The 27645-nt window shown below is 40.9% G+C and overlaps 1 protein-coding gene across 2 annotated transcripts in view; it reads right to left on the reverse strand.

The window, feature by feature from the left end:
* The window catches only part of HGF (hepatocyte growth factor), an 81963-nt gene that overhangs the window by 43803 nt on the left and 10515 nt on the right, over nt 1-27645 (reverse strand). The window contains exons 2-6 of one of the 2 annotated variants that reach the window (XM_038414031.2): nt 24954-25119; nt 21067-21179; nt 20277-20391; nt 8004-8146; nt 3060-3180 (exon numbers count right to left, since the gene is read on the reverse strand). In XM_038414031.2, the coding sequence (XP_038269959.1) occupies nt 3060-3180; nt 8004-8146; nt 20277-20391; nt 21067-21179; nt 24954-25119 (658 nt within the window). The remainder of the gene's footprint in view (nt 1-3059; nt 3181-8003; nt 8147-20276; nt 20392-21066; nt 21180-24953; nt 25120-27645) is intronic. The other variant, XM_038414041.2, reaches the window with a different exon arrangement.

The following is a 27645-nucleotide window of genomic DNA, read 5'->3' on the forward strand; positions in this document are numbered from 1 at the left end:
AAAAAGTACCCCGATATCTCCCAGGACCTTCCTCTGACCCCCCACAACTGATCAGTCCCTGGAATGGGGACAGAATAAGGGGGTCAGATCATCAGAATCATTTCCCCTAAAGGCCATCATGTAACTGTACACTAAAGGCTCAATCCTGCAAGATGCTGAGCACTCTGGTCCCAATCCTGCAAGACACTTAGGCACAGACTTAACTTCAGTTGAATCATTTGAGCTTAACAGTCATCACCAGACTGCTCAGCATCTTGCAGGATCAAGCCATATAGACAGATAAACAGGGAAATTTCCAGCACTATCCACTGACTATTCTCAATGTCTATTATAGATAAACAGATGTATAGATTCAGATAGGATCTGCTCCATGCAAGGACTACAGATGACTATGGTTGCAGGAGGATGTTAGGGTACAAAGCTAGTCTGACTATTGTGAGTGGGGTGAGGCAGCAGGGAAAGAAGCCCTTTTTGACTTCCTCTAACCTTGGGGAACAGAAGAACTCCAGTTTACCTCCGTCATTTGCTCACATGCAGAGAGAGTGGGTGGGGAAAAAATTGTCCTTCCCAGTTACTGATTTTGCCTACAAGTGTTCTCAGATCTGCTTGCTTCTTTCCACGTCCTTGGGAGTCAGCTAGTACTATTTTAGTCCCTACAGCAGAAGACCATTTAGTGTGCCTTCCCCCACAGGTAGCCACAACTAGCAGGGATAAACTGGATGATGGGGTTGCAATCTGGCCCACCCAATCTCAGATTTATGTCACTGAGAATTATGTAATGGCCCTTTAAGAGTTAGTCTAGTCTCCAGGTCTCTTTCCCCCAAACATACCCAGGGCCATAGTCTGCTGCTTGGATCAGAGGAGGATCCTAAGGGTTCCAGAGATCTTTCAGATCCCCATTGCACCTCCTTAGTGATTTTTGTTTATTATTTGTTTTTCCCCATCCTACCCCTTAAGCAGCAGTAGGAATCTTGACTTCAATGGCTAAGAAAGCAACAAGACACTTCTCCAATGTCAGAGACACGTCCACTTCTAGGTTTGAAGAGAGTTAGCCATTGAAGTTCTGAATAGTACATATTTTTTTTCAAATAGACCAAGATTGCTTTTTAACATCAATGGACGATCCTTATTTATTTATTCATGTTGAAATTTACATCCCAAATGCATCCCTGACATGAGTATACTGTTGTAAATTAAATTACACCAGTGATTAATTTGGCCTTCTGATTTGTCACACTTAAAAAAAATTGAATGGTGTTTTGTGGGGGCTAAAGCTTTTACTGTTCATAAATATTCCAAATTTGTGTGTCCAGGGCTACAACCTTGTAGGTCAAGTTGTTGTATAAAGGGCATTGCCATACCAGAGATATAAATCAGGAGGTTGTAATGAAAAGACAGCCAGACTTTAAACTGTACTAGTACATCTTAGTATTTCTCTGCTATACATGAATATAAGCCACAGTCCTGCATTGTGCTCCATACAGAGGGACTGCAGTCCCAATGCCAAGCCACATCAACCTCAATGGGATTCCATGAAGGTGCAACAGTGTGTCTGTGCAGAGCACAACGCAGGATCCAAGCACCAGAATGAAACCCTAGCTCCCCTGAAATCAATGACAAAATTTCCATGGACATCAGTGATGCCAAGATGGTACCCTTAGGACAAGTCTACACTACAAAATTAAATTGACCTAAGTTACATTGACGTACAGCCACTACAGTAAATAAACTGGTTTAGCATGTCCATGCTATGCTCCTTGTGTCAGCGATGCTTGTCCTCAACAGGAGCACTTGCACTGGTTTAATTGCCAGCATGGGACATTGTGGGATGGCTTCTGAAAGGCAGCAACACTCAATGCAAGCAATAGCGTCCACATTGACACTGCGTCAGTCTAATTACATAGACCTAAGTGGTATGCCTCTTGTGGAGGTGGAGTTATGAAGTCGGTAAAGTGGGTGAGTTACATTGGTGGGAGCTACATTTTAGTGCCTTACATCGACCTAACTGTAATGCAGAGCAGGTCTCAGACTTTTTCCCCCCTGGGTAGCTTTCGTTTATTCACAGCCCTGAGCAACATAAATTATGCTGACATAAGTTGTAGTGCAGACATAGCTTAAAGCTACCCGTACCTTATTTTAAAGCATAATAACTATATTTCATTATTAATACTTGGTAGTTTATATGGACACATTCAGAGGAAGATCTCAGATACGTATTTTCTGATATGAATTAATCCCAACAACATTTTTGTGAGGTAGGTTAACATTATTTTACCTATTTTATAAATGGGCCTAGTTAAAATCAAATTTTTCAGCAAGGCTTGTTTCAGTATGAGCCCATGCAAGATTCCCCCTCCCTAATGCAGTAAGGGTTCAAAGGCCTTTATGTGTGGCCTAAACCCACCCACATAGCCTCTCCAGAAGGGAGTGTTAATGTTGCAGATGGTTGTCTGCACTTTGGTGAATTTCACCCACTAGAATAAAACCTTTCTTGTCTGCAGTTTTTTAATGCTATTTCTGACTCATTTTTTTGGCATTATATCCATAGTTCATCAACTTATTTTACAAAACATAAATCTATTATAAAATGCGGAATTTAGCCACTCACAATTGCTTTTCCAGGGTGAAAATCAGTGTTGATTTTTTTAACACCTTATGCAACATAAACTGGATAATTAACACCTTATGCAACATAAGACTAATAATTGCATAGGGTCTAGCTATTCATTATTGAAGTAAATGGATCTATTGTAAATTATTAATGTTGGAAGGCTAAATTCATCAGTATTTTTAAAGGTCTTTGAGATCTTTGGTAGGTGAAAGTATTACTGCTACTAGTAATTTTTATTGTTATTTATTTTGTTATGATATTAGGGTTTTTTCTAGTGACATCACTTGCTCTGTGTATACAGACATACATATCCTCATCAGACCACGTAAATTCACATAGCATATTTCCATAAAGTTCAATGCAGCTGATTTAAACCAGCTGAAGTTAGGCCTAACGAGTACCAGAATGTGTGTAATTTTTAAAAGAAAACAGTGAAGTAGTATTTTACCTCTCTGGTCTGAATTTGTGCCTGTGTGGTCTCTGAAGGTCCCAGCGCTGGCATTCCTTGCCTGATTCAGTGTGATCCATTGGCCCTCTGTAACTTTCTCCATTGCAGGTCATGCATTCAACTGAAAACAAAAAATAGTGTGTTAGTAGCTCATAACACTAGTAGAAAGAAATTGCTGTCATAAACTCAAGCTGTCCTGCACAGAGTATTATAACATTATAAAAACAATACTTCCTAGATCATCAATTTCACACAGGTGTAAGAAATGCCCTTCAGAATAATGTCTCACTGTGGGTTCCTTTTAAGATGTTGTCAGATGTTTAGATTTGGTGCCAGATTAGTTCACCATCAAGTTACTTTGGATGCATCTGAATGGAAGTATTTAAGGCATATACATACCCAGCATCTTTCTTGGGCCTTTATAGAAATTAGTTTGAGTGTTAAACAAAGATCTAGATCTAAGTTTTGATAAAGCACACACTTTTTTCCATAAAGAACACAGAACCAGGGAGAAACAGAGACAGCCTGAAGAATACAAAGTTGAAATCTGTAAACACACAGTGACCCTAAGAGAAATGTAGGAATGATCTGGGTCAGGCGTGCCTGCTTAAAAGATGCCTGGGCCAGTAAGCTAAGAAACCACTCCTCATAGATTCATAGACTTTAAGGCTAGAAGGGACCATCATGACCATCTAGTCTGACCTCCTGCACATTGCAGCCCACAGAACCTCATCCACCCATTTCTGTAATAAACCCCTAACCTGTGGCCGAGTTACTGAAGTCCTCAAATCATGATTTTAAGACTTGATGTTACAGAGAATCCACTATTTACACTAGTTTAAACCTGGCGAGTGGCCTATGCCCCATGCTGCCAAGAAGACATAAAAAACTCCCGGGTCTCTGACAATCTGACCCAGGGGAAAATTCCTTCCTGACCCCCAATATGGCGATCCATTAGACTCTGAGCACATGGTGCTACTGCAGTTGGTTCCTCCTGCATTCAGAGAAGCAGGATGATGACATTCCTTATAGATAAACAAGACTTCATCAAAGAGTGTATCCGACTCCATCATCAATTTCTGCTCCCAACTGAAATATCCCCAGGGCCCTGAACTTTGGGTCACAAAGGGGTAACTAATTTATATATACACATTACATTTACATATAATATACATTCACATTGAAATATAAAAATCACTTAGGGCTTGTCTACCCCTAAAAACATTGTAGTGGCATAGCTGCGCTGCTGCAGATGAGCTGCTGTACTGCTTCAGTGTAGACACTACCTATGCTGACAGGAAGGATTCTCCAATTGGCGAAAGTAATCCACCTCTCCAAGACGCAGTAGCTAGGTTGATGGAAGAATACTCAAGGACTTCGGTCAGTTTAACTATGCCACTCACCCTGGAAAATCCACATCCCTGATCACTGTAGCTAAATTAACCTAATTTTCTAGTGTAGACCAAGCCTTAGAAAATGATAATTTAGGCAGTTAGAGAATTAATTCTTCAATAAAATCGTATAATATCAGCGTTGGAAGGGACCTCAGAAGGTCATCTAGTCCAACCAGGACCAATCCCCAATTTATGCCCCAGATCCCTAAATGGCCCCCTCAAGGATTGAACTCACAACCCTTGGTTTAACAGGCCAATGCCCAAACCACTGAGCTATCCCTCCCTCCATCATCAACCAAGAAGCCCTTGATCTTGCTTTCAACTGCAGGTCTAATCCCAGCTGGAGTGTACTTTAGATTCAGGCTGTAAATTTTGGTTCTTGGTCCAACAGAGCCTGGATTTATTAGCCTTCCTAGCATACCGCAAAGCTTACTCCAAATGCCAGAGGTAAAAGAAGAGAATGGGCTGATTAGCAGGGTAGTGGGACTTGGATTTGAGGTAAATAAGGCAGTCATATTAATATATTCCTGAATTGTGGAACTGCTGAACCCAACACTTAGAATCAATATATTGAATATCATTGACCACATTTTGTGAAGTGCTGAAGGGAAGGCATGAGATTTAATGCTGTAAACATCAAAACAAATAAATCACTATAAGAGGAAAGGAACAGCTTCCATATGAGGAGAGAATAAAAAGCATGGGATGGTTCATCTTAGAAAAGAGACGACTAATGGGGGATATGATAAAGGACTATAAAATAATGAATAGTGTGGGGAAAATGAATAGGAAAGCGTTATTTACCCCTTCACATAACACAAGAACTAAGAGTGACAGAATGAAGTTAATAGGCAGGAGGTTTACTGGAAGTATTTCTTCACACAATACACAGTCAACCTGTGGAACTTGCTCCAAGGGATGTTGTGAAGGCCAAAAGTGTAACTGGGTTCAAAAGAGAATTAGATAAGCTAATAGAGGACAGGTCCATCAATGGCTACTAGCCAAAATGGTCAGAAATGCAACACCACACTCAAGGTGTCCCTTCACCTCCAACTGACGGAAGCTGGGACTGGACAACAGGGGATGGCTCACTCAAAATTTCCTTGTTCTGTTCATTCAGTGGCACAGGCCACTGTCAGAAGACAGGATGAATCATCAGTCTTACCCAGCATAGCTATTCTTATGTTCTTATTTATAAATATCAGTTTAAATTGGAAGGCACCCAATCAGAATGCTCTACAGCAATGGGACTAAATCGGGGGGCCCAGATAATCTTCATTCAAGAATATTAAAGGAATTGGCACCTGAAATTGCAAGCCCATTAGCAAGAATTTTTAATGAATCTGTAAACTCAGGAATAGTACCGAATGATTGGAGAATTGCTAATATAGTTCCTATTTTTAAGAAAGGAAAAAAAAGTGATCCAGGTAACTACAGGCCAGTTAGTTTGACATCTGTAGTATGCAAGGTCCTGGAAAAAATTTTGAAGGAAAAATTAGTTAAGGACATTGAAGTCAATGGTAAATGGGACAAAATACAACATGGTTTTACAAAAGGTAGATCGTGCCAAACCAACCTAATCTCCTTTTTTGAAAAAGTAACAGATTTTTTAGATAAAGGAAATGCAGTGGATCTAATTTACCTAGATTTCAGTAAGGCATTTGATACCGTGCCACATGGGGAATTATTAGTTAAATTGGAGAAGATGGGGATCAATATGAACATCAGAAGGTGGATAAGGAATTGGTTAAAGGGGAGACTGCAACGGGTCCTACTGAAAGGCGAACTGTCAGGTTGGAGGGAGGTTACCAGTGGAGTTCCTCAGGGATCGGTTTTGGGACCAATCTTATTTAATCTTTTTGTTACTGACCTTGGCACAAAAAGTGGGAGTGTGCTAATAAAGTTTGCAGATGATACAAAGCTGGGAGGTATTGCCAATTCGGAGAAGGATCGGGATATTATACAGGAGGATCTGGATGACCTTGTAAACTGGAGTAATAGTAATAGGATGAAATTTAATAGTGAGAAGTGTAAGGTTATGCATTTAGGGATTAATAACAAGAATTTTAGTTATAAGCTGGGGACGCATCAATTAGAAGTAACGGAAGAGGAGAAGGACCTTGGAGTATTGGTTGATCATAGGATGACTATGAGCTGCCAATGTGATATGGCTGTGAAAAAAGCTAATGCGGTTTTGGGATGCATCAGGAGAGGCATTTCCAGTAGGGATAAGGAGGTTTTAGTACCATTATACAAGGCACTGGTGAGACCTCACCTAGAATACTGTGTGCAGTTCTGGTCTCCCATGTTTAAAAAGGATGAATTCAAACTGGAGCAGGTACAGAGAAGGGCTACTAGGATGATCCGAGGAATGGAAAACTTGTCTTATGAAAGGAGACTTAAGGAGCTTGGCTTGTTTAGCCTAACTAAAAGAAGGTTGAGGGGAGATATGATTGCTCTCTATAAATATATCAGAGGGATGAATATAGGAGAGGGAGAGGAATTATTTAAGCTCAGCACCAATGTGGACACAAGAACAAATGGGTATAAACTGGCCACCAGGAAGTTTAGACTTGAAATCAGACGAAGGTTTTTAACCATCAGAGGAGTGAAGTTTTGGAATAACCTTCCAAGGGAAGCAGTGGGGGCAAAAGATCTATCTGGCTTTAAGATTCTACTCGATAAGTTTATGGAGGAGATGGTATGATGGGATAATGGGATTTTGGTAAGTAACTGATCTTTAAATATTCAGGGTAAATAGGCCAAATCCCCTGAGATGGGATATTAGATGGATGGGATCTGAGTTACTATAGAAAATTCTTTCCTGGGTATCTGGCTGGTGAATCTTGCCCATATGCTCAGGGTTTATCTGATTGCCATATTTGGGGTCGGGAAGGAATTTTCCTCCAGGGCAGATTGGAGAGGCCCTGGAGGTTTTTCGCCTTCCTCTGTAGCATGGGGCATGGTTGACTGGAGGGAGGCTTCTCTGCTCCTTGAAGTTTTGAACCATGATTTGAGGACTTCAATAGCTCAGACATGGGTGAGGTTTTTCATAGGAGTGGTGGGTGACATTCTGTGGCCGGCGCTGTGCAGGAGGTCGGACTAGATGATCAGAGTGGTCCCTTCTGACCTTAGTATCTATGAATCTATGAATTACATTGACCAACGTTTCTTACAGATTGTCACATGAGCATCATTTGAAAGGTGAAACAAAAATTTATTTTCAGAATTCATCCTCAAATCCAGTATCTAGCTACATATAAAGTACTAAAGTCAACTCGACAATAACTATGGACCTGCAACGGGTGCTTTCATAATGTACTGATCACAACAGAAATTGTTAGATGATCTGTAGTGGACTAGAGAGCTATTCAAATTACCTAATTTGTGTGATAAGCATATCACTACTCAAACATCTCTTGCTAAATCATTCTTAAGAATTGAGCCGTTCTTTGTTCAAAGCCCATATATAAATACTCTCTAATAACAGTTACACACTTGCTTCCAGGGCAAAAGAGACTTTTCTATGGTATCAACTGTGTCATGTTACCTTCTGAACAGAGAGGAATGTCACAGACTTCATGGCGTATCTCTGGATTGCTTGTAAAACACCAAGGCCCTCCTTCTTCCCCTCGGGGATTCCGACAGTAGTTTTCCTGCAGGTCTTTACCCCGATAGCTCGAAGGCAAAAAGCTAGTTTTAAAATGACAATCATTACAGTATAAGAGCATGCAAACTTCATTGTGAATCTTATTGTATTCATGAACAGTTACAGCTTATCAAAAACTCTTGCTTGCTTCCCCACCACGCTACATGTGCCTGCACACACATCCATATACCTCTACCTTAAACCATATACATTCTCATTTTAAGATATGACAAGACCAAAGCTAAATTCAGCCATCTTTATTCCTGTGGAGTAATACCTTACTTAGCAACTAACTCCACTGATTTCACCCCAGGGTCTCCTACATTTAAATGTGCTTGTCAAATAGTTGCAGAGTTGAAGTAATGTAATTAAGTTTATCACATAAGTGAGGTCATTTAACAGTAATCTAATCCACTAAATTTCCATTGTGTTCAGTACATATAGACACAGATAGATCTATTTCTATGGGGTAACTTGTGCGATAAAGTGCTAAACAACCTGAATAAAGATAGCAGAAACTGTCCCTTAGATTCGCAAAAAGAAAAGGAGTACTTGTGGCACCTTAGAGACTAACAAATTTATTAGAGCATAAGCTTTCGTGAGCTACAGTTCACTTCATCGGATGCATTTGGTGGAAAATACAGAGCGGAGATTTATATACACACACAGAGAACATGAAAAAATAGGTTTATCATACACACTGTAAGGAGAGTGATCACTTAAGATAAGCCATCACCAGCAGCAGGGGGGGGGAAAGGAGGAAAACCTTTCATGGTGACAAGCAAGGTAGGCTATTTCCAGCAGTTAACAAGAATATCTGAGGAACTGTGGGGGGTGGGGTGGAGAAATAACATGGCGAAATAGTTTTACTTTGTGTAATGACTCATCCATTCCCACTCTCTATTCAAGCCTAAGTTAATTGTATCCAGTTTGCAAATTAATTCCAATTCAGCAGTCTCTCGTTGGAGTCTGTTTTTGAAGCTTTTTTGTTGAAGGATAGCCACTCTTAGGTCTGTAATCGAGTGACCAGAGAGATTGAAGTGTTCTACAACTGGTTTTTGAATGTTATAATTCTTGACGTCTGATTTGTGTGCATTCATTCTTTTACGTAGAGACTGTCCAGTTTGGCCAATGTACATGGCAGAGGGGCATTGCTGGCACATGATGGCATATATCACATTGGTAGATGCGCAGGTGAACGAGCCTCTGATAGTGTGGCTGATGTGATTAGGCCCTATGATGGTGTCCCCTGAATAGATATGTGGACAGAGTTGGCAACGGGCTTTGTTGCAAGGATAGGTTCCTGGGTTGGTGGTTCTGTTGTGTGGTTGCTGGTGAGTATTTGCTTCAGATTGGGGGACTGTCTGTAAGCAAGGACTGGCCTGTCTCCCAAGATCTTAATTAATTAATTAATTAATTAGCAAACTGGATACAATTAACTTAGGCTTGAAGAGAGACTTGGAATGGATGAGTCATTACACAAAGTAAAACTATTTCCCCATGTTATTTCTCCCCCCCACGCCACCCCCCACTGTTCCTCAGATATTCTTGTTAACTGCTGGAAATAGCCTACCTTGCTTGTCACCATGAAAGGTTTTCCTCCTTCTCCCCCCCCCCCCCCCCCCGCTGCTGGTGATGGCTTATCTTAAGTGATCACTCTCCTTACAGTGTGTATGATAAACCCATTGTTTCATGTTCTCTGTGTGTGTATATCAATCTCCCCTCTGTTTTTTTCCCCACCAAATGCATCCAATGAAGTGAGCTGTAGCTCACGAAAGCTTATGCTCTAATAAATTTGTTTGTCTCTAAGGTGCCACAAGTTCTCTTTTTTTTTGCGAATACAGACTAACACGGCTGCTACTCTGAAACCTGTCCCTTAGATTGTGTGTTCTCAGTCCAGGTGGATCACTTTTCTTTATGGATAGATGGGAGAGCTGTACTGAAACTGTCTTTTGTTGTAATATGGGTTTACAGTATGAAAACCAGTGTATGACAACTACTGACCCAGACTCTTAACATATTATAAAAAAATACCCTCCATTATATTTTACACTTGGGGTAACAGGCATTGCATTCTGGAATGTGTTTCCATTCTGTTCCTATATAAACTTTGACATTCTGATGCTGCGTAAGGAGACCAGGTAGGAAATTAGCATCATGCTCCTGCACAGTTTTGGAACAACACCTTCAACCATCAAACTAAGTGAAGTATTTAAGACATTACTTTACCCACTTTGTCCCTCTCATATCCTGTAACCAACATGGCTGCAACAACACTGCAAACAACAATGGAAGATATATTTTGCCATCTGACTTGGAAACTCCATAGCACGAAGAAAATGGAAGACAAACTTAACAGCAACATCTACTTCCTGAGCAAATGCAAGAAATAAAACAACATCCCCAGAGAACTTCCACCTATAACCCTCTGACAACCACATACAACTCTCAACAGCTCTGCAAAAGGATTTCAGAAAAATTGAGGCGCAATCTCCTGCATCTCACATATTCTGGAAGGGACTATCTCAAATGAGAAATCATCACATGCTCCCATACAGTGGAAGGGAAAAGTCATGAAACCTACCTGGAGGTCATACAAGAAACCCAAAACAACTATCAAAAAAATCCTGGTGACAGCCATGTAACACAAAAACAAAAGTGGAACCATCTATAACAACAACAACGCCACAACCCACAGAACTTCACCTCCAGGATAAACCAGGGCACCAGGACCTACCACATGGACACTACACAACAGCCCAAAATCATCAACCTATCACAACTACCCTAACTGGAACTGAATTACTGTATTCTCCAACAGATTGAACTTCTCTCCCACCACTGAAACTGATATCATACTGACATGTAGAGAACTGGAAGAATTCTTTCACTGATGCTGTCTCAAAGAATTACTTCACAACACAGTTGATCTCAGCCAGAACTACCATATCCCCACCGACAGTCATAAGAAAAAAGAATTATCTGACTGGACACCCATCAGTGGAGGAAATGACACACTTGATCTTTACATCACAAAAGACTGGAATCCTGAAACATCATATTCCACCACAATCTCTCCACGGCCAAGAGGTCCGCTATACAGTCCCTGAAATCCAGCCAACATACAGTGAACAGAGCAGCAAACAAAGTGAATGCCCTCATAGTGTTCATCTGTGATGAGTACATCAATAAGGCCAACTGACAAATCTTCAACACCACCCTCCTATAAGGAATTAAAAAAAGACACCCACACCACAAAGGAATTTAAGGATATCATCAAATCTTTCCCCAGACAACTCCAAGAGAAACTCTACAACCTCCTCCCCCATGAACCTACCCCAGGGAACTTCTACATGTTCCCCCAAGATACACAAACTAGGGAAACCAGCCAGACCCATCATATCTGGCCACAGCATGCTTATGAATATGAGAACTCACAGAAATCATTCTCAAAACACTCACCACAAAAAGGGCAAGTTTTCTCCAGGACACAAGCAACTTCATCCAGAAACTTCACAACATTAACAATCTCCCTCAGAACATCATACTTGCCACCATGGATGTCACCTCCCTATCTACCAACATCTCTCACCATGACAGCCTCTCTGCCTGTGTCAGATATCTTCACAACAATGAACGACATTCAGATATCCACCCAAAACACATTGAACTCATCCATTTCATCCTCATCCTTAAGAACTTTACATTCAACAAGCACTTTTTTCCAAACCATGGGAACAGCCATGAATAGTAGGATGGTTCCCCAATATGCCAGCCTCTTCATAGGTCACATCAAGGAAGCATTTCTGAAAATATGCACCACAAACCAATGAAATACCTGATATACATCAATGATATTTTCATCATCTGGACAGATGACCTAAACTCCCTCAGAAATTTTCACCACAACTTCACCAACCACCACCCATCCTTCATTCTCTTTAGAACACTCCCATACAGCATCAACTTCCAGGACACCATGAGCAGCATCTGCAATGGAAAACTACAGAAAACTATACACAAGAAGCCCATAGATCACCAGACTTACCTCCAAAGATCCAGTAACCACCCCAGACACACCAAGAAATCTGTTGTTATCTACAGCCAGGCAATCAGATACCACAGAATATGCTCCAAGAATAAAGCCTGGGATACACACCTTCACACACTTAAAACAACCTTCACCAAACAAGGACACTCCACCAGAGAAATAGATTGCCTCATGGAATAGGTTACATAAACACCTCAAGAGAACCTGCTTCAATACAGAAAAAAACCCCAAAACATTGACTGTATACCCTTAGTTGTCACTTACCACCCCACACTGGAACTCTCATGAGACATCATCAAATAATTACAACTCATACTTGATGGGGACCATGTCCTGAAATAAATCTTTCCCAAACCCCCTCTTCTGGCCTTCAAACAACCACCAAAGCTCACCAAGCTCATAATCAGAAGGATGCTACCTATAGACCAGGACTTACCAACTCAAAGCAGCACCAGACCCTGCCAAAACAACAGATGCAAAACATGCAGACATAGGTCCACTGCTGCAATGATCAACACCACCCACAACACACCTTTCAAGAGCCATGAGTCCTATAAATGTATACCACGACATGTGGTGTACCTCATCCAATGTATCAAATATCCCATCCTTGAACTTGTCCCTGCTCAGATTTAAATCAAAACCTGTTCCAGTACAAGGATTTAAAGTAAAATGAAGCTCCAGAACCAATCTGTGAGCTTTGGGGCACTGGACAAATCCAACTAAGTTTGTAACATTGGGCCTGACGTAGCAGAGACAGTCATGTCCTGAGATGGATATTGGCAAAAACAGAGGGTTCGGTCAGAAATTAGGAAGAAGGTGACATCCACCATGTCTGCAATAATTAAATTTAAGAAACTTAAGAAAAGGTTGGAGTTTGGGTTCTGGTTCTTTTTATGAACTGGAGTGATATTTGAATCATTTCTTAAGTTTCCAGAATCTGTTTGCCCATGTCTAATTCATGTTTTAGTCCCATTCTTGTTTTAGTTCCATTTGCAGTGAAAAAAGATGAGGCTTTGTGAAAAGTGAAAGAATAATTTTTGGAATCAAATCATAGATTCATAGATTCATAGATACTAAGGTCAGAAGGGACCATTCTGATCATCTAGTCCGACCTCCTGCACAGCGCAGGCCACAGAATCTCACCCACCCACTCCTATGAAAAACCTCACCCATGTCTGAGCTATTGAAGTCCTTAAATCATGGTTCAAAGACTTCAAGGAGCAGAGAAGCCTCCCTCAAGTCAACCATGCCCCATGCTACTGAGGAAGGCGAAAAACCTCCAGGGCCTCTCCAATCTGCCCTGGAGGAAAATTCCTTCCCGACCCCAAATATGGCAATCAGATAAACCCTGAGCATATGGGCAAGATTCACCAGCCAGATACCCAGGAAAGAATTTTCTATAGTAACTCAGATCCCATCCATCTAATATCCCATCTCAGGGGATTTGGCCTATTTACCGTGAATATTTAAAGATCAATTACTTACCAAAATCCCATTATCCCATCATACCATCTTCTCCATAAACTTATCGAGTAGAATCTTAAAGCCAGATAGATCTTTTGCCCCCACTGCTTCCCTTGGAAGGTTATTCCAAAACTTCACTCCTCTGATGGTTAAAAACCTTCGTCTGATTTCAAGTCTAAACTTCCTGGTGGCCAGTTTATACCCATTTGTTCTTGTGTCCACATTGGTGCTGAGCTGAAATAATTCCTTTCCCTCTCCTGTATTTATCCCTCTGATATATTTATAGACAGCAATCATATCTCCCCTCAACCTTCTTTTAGTTAGGCTAAACAAGCCCAGCTCCTTAAGTCTCCTTTCATAAGACAAGTTTTCCATTCCTCGGATCATCCTACTAGCCCTTCTCTGTACCTGCTCCAGTTTGAATTCATTCTTTTTAAACATGGGAGACCAGAACTGCACACAGTATTCTAGAAAGAAAAGGAGTACTTGTGGCACCTTAGAGACTAACAAATTTATTAGAGCATTATTATTATTATTATTATTAGAGCATTAGAACAGTATTCTAGGTGAGGTCTCACCAGTGCCTTGTATAACGGTACTAAAACCTCCTTATCCCTACTGGAAATGCCTCTCCTGATGCATCCCAAAACCGCATTAGCTTTTTTCACAGCCATATCACATTGGCAGCTCATAGTCATCCTATGATCAACCAATACTCCAAGGTCCTTCTCCTCTTCCGTTACTTCTAATTGATGCGTCCCCAGCTTATAACTAAAATTCTTGTTATTAATCCCTAAATGCATAACCTTACACTTCTCACTATTAAATTTCATCCTATTACTATTACTCCAGTTTACAAGGTCATCCAGATCCTCCTGTATAATATCCCGATCCTTCTCCGAATTGGCAATACCTCCCAGCTTTGTATCATCTGCAAACTTTATTAGCACACTCCCACTTTTTGTGCCAAGGTCAGTAACAAAAAGATTAAATAAGATTGGTCCCAAAACCGATCCCTGAGGAACTCCACTGGTAACCTCCCTCCAACCTGACAGTTCGCCTTTCAGTAGGACCCGTTGCAGTCTCCCCTTTAACCAATTCCTTATCCACCTTCTGATGTTCATATTGATCCCCATCTTCTCCAATTTAACTAATAATTCCCCATGTGGCACGGTATCAAATGCCTTACTGAAATCTAGGTAAATTAGATCCACTGCATTTCCTTTATCTAAAAAATCTGTTACTTTTTCAAAAAAGGAGATTAGGTTGGTTTGGCACGATCTACCTTTTGTAAAACCATGTTGTATTTTGTCCCATTTACCATTGACTTCAATGTCCTTAACTAATTTTTCCTTCAAAATTTTTTCCAGGACCTTGTATACTACAGATGTCAAACTAACTGGCCTGTAGTTACCTGGATCACTTTTTCTTCCTTTCTTAAAAATCACTGGAAAGTTTCTATCAATGTACCCTTACCTTGGGATTATCTGAATATAGTGAGGATATTTTGTAATATTATATATTTATAAATTTTAAAAGAAGACTATATGGCTCATAAGACTAGCAATGACAATCAGAGCCATTCATCTCTTGGTCACTGATTTATAGCCGTCTCAGCCAAGCTGTTAATGAGCAATGCCAGAATATGTCTTTGGTAGTATACGGAATAGTTGCTGTTCTTAGTACAGTAGTTAATGGATGTGTCTCTATACTGTAAAAACAGCCTTTGGTTACTACTAACTGTCACCCTTGTTGGCAGTCTTATCAGAGAGACCAGACTGAGCGGGCATAGAGTCTAAATGTTACTCTACCCTCCAGATGAGAACACAACTGAGACACAATGAGTTAGCACATGAAGAAGCTTGATGTGTTCCTGGCAGATATCTACTCTATGAATAACCAAAAGATCATATCCATGGCTCTCAGTCTTGCACTTTTCACAGCATAATATTGACTCTTTTCTTTAAAAAGCTAATTCAACTTCTTTTCTACACACTCTTGGAGTAAAAGGGTTTATACAAAGAGAGAAACAAAGGCATAAGATGTGATTCCACAGGTCATTGCAGTCAGCAGAAAGATTCCCATTGAGTTCAATGGATTTTGGATCATTCCCATAGGGAGGTAGGACTGCAGTAAAGTAAAAAATATATTTCCTGTGTTTAGTGATGAACCCTTTGGAGCGAGTACTTCAGGCTGTACCTTAGGACTTGTTTAGACTAGGGATTTGCTCTAATTACAGCCACTGATGTAGCAGGACTGGTGAAACTCCCAGTGTAGACAGGAAAAGACACTATTTGCACTAGTAGAGCTTACCCCTGCTTGAAACTGGGGCAAATTCTCCAGAGCTAATTAGCTACTCTTCTTGTCTCTGATGGGGGTTGCAGTAGTGTTACGGCTGTCATCAGTGCAAATCCCCAATTTAGAAGAGACTACACTTTCATTTTACTCTTTAAACTGAATTAACCAGGTGTTGCACTCATTTAGCAGAACTGATCCAACTCATACAAGAAGTACAAGAACAGCTTATAGTTGCTGCCTCAGCTGGCTAACTGCACGGTATGAATGAATAACAAAAGGGGGAAAAAAGGAAAATCCCTGCCCACTCCCACACCACCAAAAATGTATTTGGTGTCTTTTTTTAACCTTTGGTTAATTAAGTCTTGGAACAGATTGAGGTGGAAAATACCCATTACTCACATCCTGGTTGCAATCAGCACAATGTTGTAGCATAATTTAATGGGAGTTTTTCCTTTTCTTGGTCCTTGGAGAGAATCATTTTCCTCATTTTACCGTATTTCATTTTATTATTTTACCATCAGAGAGTCTCTCAGCTCAAAAATAACCATTACAAAAGCCTGGCACCAGTCAATCCAAATTACCCGAGGATCAGGATCAAAACCATTTCTGAAATCATTCATACTGTACAGCATTATCCAAGCTGGCAGAAGAAGATGCACAAGCAGCATCAGCAGATACTACAGCACCATGGTGGGAAGAGAGAAAGATGAGAACCAGCCAGGGTTAGCCCTCTTCAGACACAAAACTGTTCACTAGGACCCATGTAGCACAACCTCTCCCCAAGTCATGTGAGCTCAGGAAAGAAAGAATCTTCAGGGTGCAAGCCAGAAACACAAGCCAGCAGGAGTAGCTAAAGAAGCAATTTCAGCCACTGATGAAGTCATTCTGGAACGAACAAGAAGCCTGCAAACCATCATTCCATTCATTTTGCTCCTATATCTCTTTGAACCTGCCCATGTCTGTCTTGTCTATTTAATTTGTAATCTCTTCAGAGCAAGAAATGTCATTGTTCTATATTTGTACAGTGCCTAGAACAATGGGGCCTAGGGTTGCCAACCCTCCAGGTTTTGCCGGGAGTCTCCCGGAATCAGGCCTTATCTGCCAGAGGCTTCTGAAGCCAATACGGGAGATTTTAGGGCGCTAAAAGTTTGGCTGCACAGTGGGACTAAGGTAGGCTCTCTACCTGCCCTGGCCCCGCGCCACTCCCAGAAGTGGCTGGCACATTCCTGCGGCCCTTGGGGATGGGAGGGGGGAGGCAGGGAGGTCTCTGAACGCTGCCCCAAGCGCCGATTCCACAGCTCCCATTGGCCAGGAACTGTGACCAATGGGAGTTGCGGGGGCAGCGTTTGCAAGCAGGGGCAGTGCATGGAGCCCCCTGCCCACCCCAGGGGCCACAGGAGTGTGCAAGCCACTTCCGAGAGTGGTTTGAGGCCAGAGCAAGCAGGGAGCCTGCCTTAGCCCCACTATGCTGCTGACTGGGAGCCACCCAGGTAAGTGCCGCCCAGCCTGAGCCCGCACCTCCTCCTGCACTCCAATCCCCTGATCCAGCCCTGAGCCCCTTCCTGCCCCCAAACTACCTCTCAGAGCCTGCACCCTAACTCCCTGCCCCAGCTCAGAGCCCCCTCTTGCACCCAAACTCCCTCCCAGAGCTTGCACCCCACACCCACTCCTGTACCCCAACCCCCAGCCCCAGGCTCAGCCCAGACCCCCTCCCACACTCCAAACCCCTTGGCCCCAGCCCAGAGTCTGCACTCCGTCCTGCTACCCAACCTCCTGTCCCAGCCCAGTGAAAGTGAGTGAGGGTGGGGGAGAGTGAGTGATGGAGGGAGGGGGGATGGAGTGAGCAGGCTGGGGCCTCAGAGAAGGGGTGAGGCAGGGGTGTTTGTGTTTCTGTGATTAGACAGTTGGCAACCCTAATGGGGCCCCAGGTTTGGTTGGGGCATCTAGGCACAACTGGAATATAGAGTAATAACAATAGCATAATCATTTTAACATCAAAGCACAACATTCCAGAGTCTGGAGTAAGTACAAGTTTTGAGGAAAAGCTTATGCAAAATTAGTAAACCTATTTTTTTCCATCACAAATGCCACCTTGTGATAACCAGATGTTGTGACCCAATAACTCCCACCGTACTTGTTAGTAAATTCCAAACACTCCACTCTTTGCTTCTGTCCCATCTCACTCAAGCCTCCAATGATGAAATCAAATTTTCTGATGTTGAGAAACAAAATTAGCATGCGACCACCTTGTTTATCGTGACCTTTTCAAACAAAATCTATTGCGCAAGGCGAGAGGAAGTCAGCTTCACAGAATGCTTCTCAGATGCTGCGGCCATCCAAATTCATTACTACAATGCAAAAGTAAAACTGCTAAAGATATTAACCAAATACATTTACAGTAAATCAAGTGCCTGTATCCTGCTACCACTAACCTCAATGGGAGTTTTGCCACTGATGCCGAAGAAAGTAGTATCTGAGAATGATTCTGAAAGGTGCTGAGTGCTGAAGTCTCAGGTGCTGCATGAGCTAAGCTCTGAGTTCCTTTCAGGATCAGGCCCTAAGCTCAAGAATTAAGTCCTATAGCTACTGTACCATTCTCCAATTATTGCTGTGTTATTATTTAATTTTATATATTATATATGTAATCCTAAATCTGAAAGGAAATATAAACCAAAACAATTCTGTGTGCATTTATTATGACTAATTCTAAAAACGATAGCCAGTACCCTCAAATCCTCTACCATTTGCTTGCAACTCTGCTTTAAGGCCTACTTCCTCTGAGAACCTCTCTCATGAGTGAGGTTAGTTTCTAAACCGTACTTAAAAGGTCAGAGTGGTAATGCTCCTCTGGAAATGAATGGGAAGTTATTCATTGATTTGTTTATTGATTTCAAATATGTATCTCAGGCTTGAGGTACTTTAACAAAGCTTACAATCCACCAGATTTGCAACATGAACCAAACTATAAAAATAATTGCAAGCACCTAGAACCGATAAACTAACACCCCCAAATCTGCCACTCTATATTTGTAAAACTATCCCTTTCCCAAAGGCCTGGGGGGAAGTCAAAAGATTGGCTTTGCAGCATTTTACAGTGCCCTGGAAATTTAAGAGAAAAATTCTGTTCTCAATTACTGTTCACTAATGTAAATCTGGAGTAACTTCACTTGTAAGTGTAAATGAGGACAGAACTTGGCTCTCGCATCTTTAACATCAAATTTTAGATCTCTAATGTCAAAAGGGATATCTAATGGATCATCTCATCCAGAACATGTATAGATAGCTGTAAACATATGATACACTGACTTTAAAATATATAGAGACTTTGATGGTTCCCAGGGTTGGTATTATGATTCCAGTGTGGTTAACTCCCATTTAAAAAAGAAATAGCCTAATTGGTTAGATGGATTGGTTGGATTTGAATGCTAGGGCCATCAGCAGAAAGGAAGGAAAAGACTGCTCTATAATCCTCCTGAGCAGCCCTAATACAGCTCCTTGCTCCCACCCTCTGTTCACCTCTCATCATTTGTCCTCTCTTCACTGTCCACAGCTGCAAGACTCAGCTGGCTGGACACACCTTTAATCAGCACCTTCCTTCAGAGCAAAATGCGGTGCAGGTTAGAAATCCTACACCCATCATACTTCCACTCAGTGCATTCCAGAAGCAGCATCCTCCACTGAGTAATCTTCGTGCAGCAGCACTTACCTCCACCCAACCCCCGTAGCAATTTCCTTCCAGAAATACACCCCAACTCCCTCCACCCAGCACAAGCATCTACCCAGCAGCAGCCAGAAGCACAAAAAAGCACTCTGTAGCCCCCACCTCCACCCCATTTCTGAAATATACACCGTCATGCTATCTTGGGGCATTTATGATTGTTAAAAGTAATCTCAATATTTAACATTTGCATCTATAAAAGATAATTAACTTGGGGCCCTGGCAAAAGAGAATACGACTGTTTTGGATCACGGGCAGAGAAAGTTTGTAGATCCTCAGATTTCTTTAATTGTTTGATCTGGGATATGAATTAGGCCATAACTAGGTTACAGAATTCAATGGAGCAACTCAGTTACTCAATGGCATAACTGAATTCAGAATCTGGTCTACCATCTTTCCCAAACATCCTTCATTTTAAATATAGGTTGGTAACTGAAAGGTCATTTCAGAGAGTGACGGGTGAAATGCCTGAAGTTCTGGAAGAGGAGTAGGACCCCAATACTCATTTGTAAAATTAAAAATGAATCAGGATCTACACCCCACCATACATGTTTGTATTCCACGTTCTTTAACTTTAACGTACAGAATACCAGCAGAGTTCCAAGAGAGTCTGCCCTTCTTATGTTCAGACTATGCTTACCTGTGCTCGTGGGGTATCATAGAATTCCATGCCTGACACTGGATGCCACTTTTGGTAACAGATATTGTTCCCTTGTAGTTTGCGCCTTTACCAATGATACAGTTTCTAATGTAGTCTGTTAGAAGAAAACAGCGGAAAAAATAAGAACCTAGTGGAAAGTCTTGTTTACTTGTTGAAAATTAGAGCTGGTAAACATTTTTCGAATTAAGATTTTTGTTGAAAAAGTAGCCTTTTTTTCCAGAAAAGTTTTATGTTTTGTTTTTTTCTAGAATGGCATGCAGCTTTTTGTGCAAAAGCTAAAAATCGATTATAATGTCATGTCATAATTTTTAGCATTTCCACAAAAGTGCCTTTTTTTCAAAATACTTACTCCTAAACACTATCAAAAATGCTACTGAAAAGGTAATTAATATTTTTCATTTACCAAAAGCACACTCTGAGCACTTTCAGCTCACACTGACATCAGTGACCCAAACAGGAACAGCACCCAATCCTAAGGCAATGACCCACTGGATTAGGCCCTCAAGTAGTAAAGTAAGCGGCAGTGCAATCCAGCACGTAATATGATACTTAAATACCAAAGGTCACACAACTCAGGGTCTTAAATATACAGTCCATCACTGTGCTGTGCATCTCAGCAAAGATAAAGGGCATCTTGTAAACAGAGAGTTCTAAGGCACAACATATCAACTCCTCGAATGCACAAACCATCCTTTCCTCAGGCAAGACACACAGTCATAAAGGTCACTTGCTGACTCCCTTCTCTGTGCTTGGGGAATAAATCAGTTACCTTTCTTTTCATATAGATCAAATGCGTGGTCTTGCTTCTTCCTCACTCCATTCGTCATGCTATTGAAAGAGAACCAATGGCATCGTTTTGTAGCTCTGTCAAAAGCAAAGGCCCTGAAACGAAAATCTCAATAAGGAAAGGAATCCTACATGATTTACAGCAATGATAGATGGCATATCAATGAATATACTATGACAATAGATTATTTTTATTGGGAAACGCACAGAAGCAGCCCAAATTGGTATTTAAACTCACAATTGTGCTGACAAGCATTCAGAAACAAAGAAATTAAGTGGTTGTGGTTGTAGCACTAAATACCAGTGTTGCTGCTTGCACTAATCTCAGATTTCACTTGTCATTAAAAATCTCTATTTTAAAAGTAAGACTAACGTGACTGAGGCAGTACATGAAGCCCCAGTTGTGCTCTTTTCTAAAAAAGACATTCCCTTCTGCTACAAGAGGTGTGGAAAGAAAGAGGGGGATATACTGCATTGAACCCCACAGGCCAAATTCATTCCTCATGTAATTAGATGCAACTCAGTTGACTTCAATTTAGTGGACTTGCACTAGATATGAATGTGGCTGATTAACTTGAAAATAATGACAATACTGTGTACCTATACAAAATCTTCACCCCAGGATCTCAGAACATTAATTGAAACTTGCATGCCTCACAGGGACGTAGTAAGTATTTCACTCATGTTGCTTAAAGATAAATGAAAGCTCAAAGCGGAGTCAGGAATATTATTGTTAATAACTACAATTATGATAATCCCCTTTCCTCCCATCCCTGTCTTTTGCTGTTGTTTTGTTCCACTCCACTCCTGACTTCTTTGCCCCTTCTCTCCCGCCACAAAGTATATCCCTCTAACCTCAGCCCTTTTCTTCTCCAATATCTGCTTTCTTCACTCTGCTCTGGTGATACTCAGCCCTATTGTAGAGTGTCTCATGACCAACCAGACTTCCTTCGCTACAGGTTTGTCTACTCCTCCTTCAGTTCTGCTTTATTCCTTCCCAAAATAGCACCATTTCTCCAGCTCTTCTGACTCCCACTATTTCTGCAGCCTTATTAATAGATTTTTTAAATCTTTGACTCCTTCCTAAAATACTCCGTTTCATAGTGCCCCAAACCACTGTCTCTTTGCAAGATTTCATTGCCTTTTTCAAAGAAAAAAATATTACAAGAAAAGATGCAACCTCCCTCCTCTTCATCTTCTCCCTCGTCACCACCACCACCGTTTCTCATCCCTTCTCCAACTCCTCCAATCTGCTAACCTTCATCCCTCTGCCCCTTCCTCAGCCTCTCTTCTGCCCAGTTCTCCTAAATATGCCATATCTGATCTCCTCTTTTCTCACAAAAAATCAACTATTGATCCCCATCAGTCTCTCCAAACATATTCTCATTTCCCTTCTTCTCTCCACTTCTAAACTCACTGAATGCATCATTTACAGCCATTTCCTTGAGTTCCTCCTCCAGCTCCATCTTGGAAATCTTCTAGTCTAGCTTTTGCCCTCCCCACACAAAGGATTCTAACAATCTTTTCCTGACCACATTCTCAGGGCTGTTACACTCCCCAAAATTATTTTTATTATTAATTATTGTTATTGGAACTGACAGTGAACCAAAAAGTAAATTAGTCTCACAGCTTGACCAGACAGTTTTATCTTATGTATATTGTCAGTTTCATTTTCTGATTGTCACACTCTAGCACAATGCTGAGGATTGGGCTCCCAAATCTAAAGAGGAAAGTTATAATTACATTTATTTCTAAATATTTATTTTTCACTGGCATTAAAGAAATCCTGTTGCCCTCTGTGCACTTTGTATCATTACTTGGGGCCAAATGCTATATCAATTGACGTAATGCCAAAACCAAGACATACCAATTGAGGTCCCTGGATACATAAAATCAGTCCAGTTAATGCAGGATGAAAGGGCTGGTTTCTGGGAGCCTAGGCAAAAACCGTGCACTTTCCTACAGTGCATGGAGCTGTGTATCATGGAAATCTCTGTCTGACACTGTGGAGGGCGAGTTTGGTGGCAGCCTCGAGAAGCAGTAGATTCAGGTCCTGTGGATCCATGATTAGGCAGATCTGCGATTCATTCGAGCTCATGAAGCAAGCAAACATCAGAAGCAGGACAGTGCTGCCACTCTGCCAGCTGGACGCAGGATTCCTCCCATCCCCCCCTCCTCCCAAGCCCTTGTATATCTCCCCAGTATGCAGCCTTTTTACTCAGGTTGTGCACAGAGCAAAGGATTTGCCTCTGAATGAATGCAACAGCCACAGTCGTGATGGAAAATCCTTCACAAATGAGAAAGTAATGAAAAAATATGAGCAGTTCTAGATTATTTTTCATAATGGATTAAAATAACACACACGTATTAACCTACTTTTCAGGACACAACAGCCAGAGCAGCCACAACTCATGAACGCTTGAAGCAATTTTTCTGAGCAGATGTAGGAATTTAGCATTGTTCAAAGTCTGGCAGAGTTCAGAAATAATTTTTATATTATGAAACCTAAGTAATATTATTGTGGGCCCCATTTCTGCACTCCTCCAGCTCAGCTCAATGGGCAGGATCCCATGCTGTCTTGAATCATCTGTTTGACCTGATACAGTTCCCACTGGAGACAATGGGAGTTATGACTTACTTCAGTGGGAACAGAATTAAGCCCAAAGTCATTTACACCATGTGAAAAGTGAGTGTCAGTTGGGCGCAAAATGCTAACTACCATTCTCATCAGGAAGCATTTTACACCCCCTGGCACTCATTTTTCACAGGTGTACACGAGGGGCAAGGCAGTGGGGTGGGGGAAGGATCAGACCTAACGACCTTAGGGGCCAGAACTTGCACCACAGTTGATTACTTTCGTGGGAGAAGGACCAGACTCTATATGAGCACCTGATGAAGTGCGTTTTTTACCCATTCAAGTTTATGCCCAAATAAATGTGTGTCTTTAAGGTGCCACCAGACTCTTCATTGTTTCTGCAAGGGAGGTTCTCTAAATAAAGCATCTGATCTTGGTCCCATTTGTAGTCAATAGTAAAACTTCCACTGCCGTCAGTGTTGGTGGATCCCATTTTCCAGCACAGGAGTTATCTGCATCTCTCCTCTGCAATCATTTTCTTTCATTTGTAGTCACAGCCATAGATTAACACAGGCCAGAGGGAAAATTCAGGTCCAGTACATAGTGGGCAAAATAGTGTGTTTTATTCCAAAAGAGAGTATAGATCAAGCATTACAATAGGCAAGGAAGCAATCAGCAGCATGATGTGTTGGAAAAAAGACAGCAGGCACCTCAGGATATTTATCACTTAGAGTTTCCATTTGTAATTATTATGGAGCCAAAATGTTTGATCCCATTGTACCAGAGATTCTACGTATATGCCAATGAACTTCAGCCATGCACTTAACTGTGTTCCATGTGTGGAATTCCCATTGAAATCAACATGAGTCACATGTAAAGAATGAAGGCAGAATATGGCTTAAAGTGGTGCTGCAGTATTGCAGCTGTAATAACCACTTTATAAGCAATGGAGAAATTGAGAAAACTCAGACACTCATCTTTAACAAAAACAAACCTAAAACAAGCATCCACATCTTAATTTGAGCACATTTCTTCATATCTTGTGTACAAAAAAAAAAGAATTATAAATTGCACTGGTAAAGAAATCAGAACAACTCCTCCAATTTCACGTTAAGGGTTTGAGAAGACCAGAGAATCTCTGACCATGAAGAGCAACATCACAGCTGTCAAAACACAAACTTCAGGATATACACTCTATCCAAGATGGCAGTCCCACTGATGTCAATGTAAGTGGTGTGCGTGGCTAGAGGTCACTTTAATAATGAAACAAAAATATCAAAGATGTAATAACTTACTTGCAAGGGAATGAAAAACCTTTATTCCTGCTGCATCTCTTGGCACATTGTTCTGTGGTGTTTAACAGCTTGGTTTTTCCCACTAGTGATAGGCCTGATCTAATTAGCATAGTCTCGCCTGTCTTTTTGAAGTCATGAAGAGCATTTCTCCTTTTCCCTTTGCCCTCTGTGGAAGAACCCAATAAGATAAAAGAAAAGACAGACCTTTAAGGAGATCAGCCAAGATAATGATTTTACTTGACACTATATGAAGTTTATTAAGAAACCAAACCCACATCAGCCCCGATAGCATGGAGGGGGAAATATCACTTGCAGTCATTGATCTGCATTTGTTCAAACATAGAGATCTTCTAAAAATACTGCAGATAATTTCAGATAAACAATTGTATAAGATATTAGTCTACAAAATCAGAAAAGAGTCGGTGCCAGGAGTACATCACCTTATATTTCATGCTTTACTTTCCTATTTCTCTTTTTGTAATTTTTTTCTCTCCTCTTTACAAGTTGCAGCAATGCATGTTACAAAAGATGCTCAGCAGCAATTAGAATACAAAAGAGGTTCTCTAGAGCCTGTTAATTTTTGCAAATATAGCCCTGATTCATCATTACCTTGCACCATATGTAGGTTATTTGTGCCAGTGCAAGGTGAGTTTAAAATGCTAAAGGGTCAGAAAGCATTTTACATTCATTGTGCAATGGTGTAAATGACTACAAAAGAGGCAGAACAGCAGAGAATCAGGCCCCATGTCTCAGAACAGACTTTCACCAACTACAGGAGGGTTCCCAGGAGCCCCTGATTAAAAGTCCACCATCCTGTTATATGGAAGGCTATGATGAGTTCACTCCTTCACTGGATGCTGCTCAATCAACCATCCAAGAGATGCATTACCCCTTGGGCTCCTCAAAATAGTTTGAAGAGGGTTGGGTTGGTTTGTTTTTGCATTTAGATCAGATTTCACCAAGCTTCAGGTATTAAAAACAGAATTCTCAGAGAGAGGGCATCCCTCCTGCAACAAATCCCTACAGAACCTTCACACTGCCATCTCCCTCTCATTTCAAACTGCACAAGTTGAACAATGGACTATAGCTACATATATAGTATATTCATTTATTTTTCAGGGAGAAATTACAATCATTGCCAAGAATGGGCAGGTTAATATAGACTTCTTTTACCAATGGTGCTGATTACACTCCTGGGTTGTTGTTATGTGAAAAAGCTTTTGTTTAAAATGAAAATATTAATAGATTCCCTAGTTCTGCACTTCTTTTTCTGTAGCTCCTGTATTCAGATGGCACAGAATTAATCATATGCTAAGGGGGAAAATTTATGGAGAGTCCCTTGTTAAAATATCAACAGTGCATCACTGGTACCTATTTTCCCTTTATTGTGTAAAATCAGGCAGCTGAAATGAAGTTGCCTTTTCCACAATACTGATTCTAAAGTCAGTGCACTGCAACACACATTTCAGTCTCATGTGCCAAAAGTACCACAAGAAAGTGATCCTTTTAAGCAAAATGGTAAAATGTTGAAAACGCATATCTTATAAGATTTCTTTATTATTGCTGAATTAGTTATATAGCACCTGAGCCAAGATCTCTATGACAAATGAAGGTGAGAATCCATACAGTAATATCAAAGTATTTCTTTCCAGTTTCTGCTGATAACATTTCCCATCCACTGATAACTGTCATAATCACAAACTCATATGATAATGGGTTCTTAAACTGTCACTAGCTAGCGTAAGACAGCTAGATAAAAAAGTGAAGTAGCTTAGCTCAGCCTAAAAGTAATGGAACATTGTTTTGTTTTGTTTTTTAAATGAACAATTGTCCAAAGAGGATTAAGAGTTTGATCCAGCAATTTCAAACAACCTGATTTACTTTAGATCTGAAACAACTACACTCTGTGGCCCTGATTGCAATTCAAGAGGAAAGGATCAAATAAATCCTTTGTGTAACTCCATTACAGCTAACAGCTATACCAGAGATGAATTTTAACCATGAATGCTTATAATTCTAGTAATAAAAAAAACAAATAGTTAAATGAGAGTATGAACTTTTACTTTAAAAATAATAAAACAGAGTCATTGCGTAATCTTAAACAATTCTCAAGAAATGTTCTCTATTAGATTAGGGCCTCTCGAACGTTGGGCTGTAATCAGTAAATGATGTACGGCATGTAGGATGGCCACTGATGCATCTCCAGAAAACAGGACATCCCCTCAGTTGCCCCACCTGCCAGCATGATTTCGCACACACCATGTGTGCAAGCCACACCTGAGAGGACAGAGTGTCATGCTCTGTAAAATGGTGTCTTCTGTGCGTGATAGCAGATAAAACCACTTCCAGTTTTATGTCAGTACTCGATGCGGACAAACCATACAAAAACAGGACTGTCCATCTTAAAACTGAATGAATGGCTTGCCTAACCACATGTAATTACAACTCTAAACTCTGAGTAACCAAAACTCCTGGTTAACTGAGAATGGCTTATTTCCCTGTATTGCCTATACTGAAGAATGTTTTTTTATTGAGCAAGTCAGAAATTTATAATGTGAGTAGCACTGAAGATCCACAACTCTGAAGGTGAATTTTGTAGGAGCAGCGCTATTTAGCTCAGCAGAAATGTAACCATGCAGAACTTAGATACCTCATAGGTAAGGCCCTATTTCAATTGCGGGATGATTGTTAA

Source organism: Dermochelys coriacea, chromosome 1, assembly GCF_009764565.3.
Source record: "Dermochelys coriacea isolate rDerCor1 chromosome 1, rDerCor1.pri.v4, whole genome shotgun sequence".
In the NCBI taxonomy this organism is placed as follows: Eukaryota; Metazoa; Chordata; order Testudines; family Dermochelyidae; genus Dermochelys; species Dermochelys coriacea.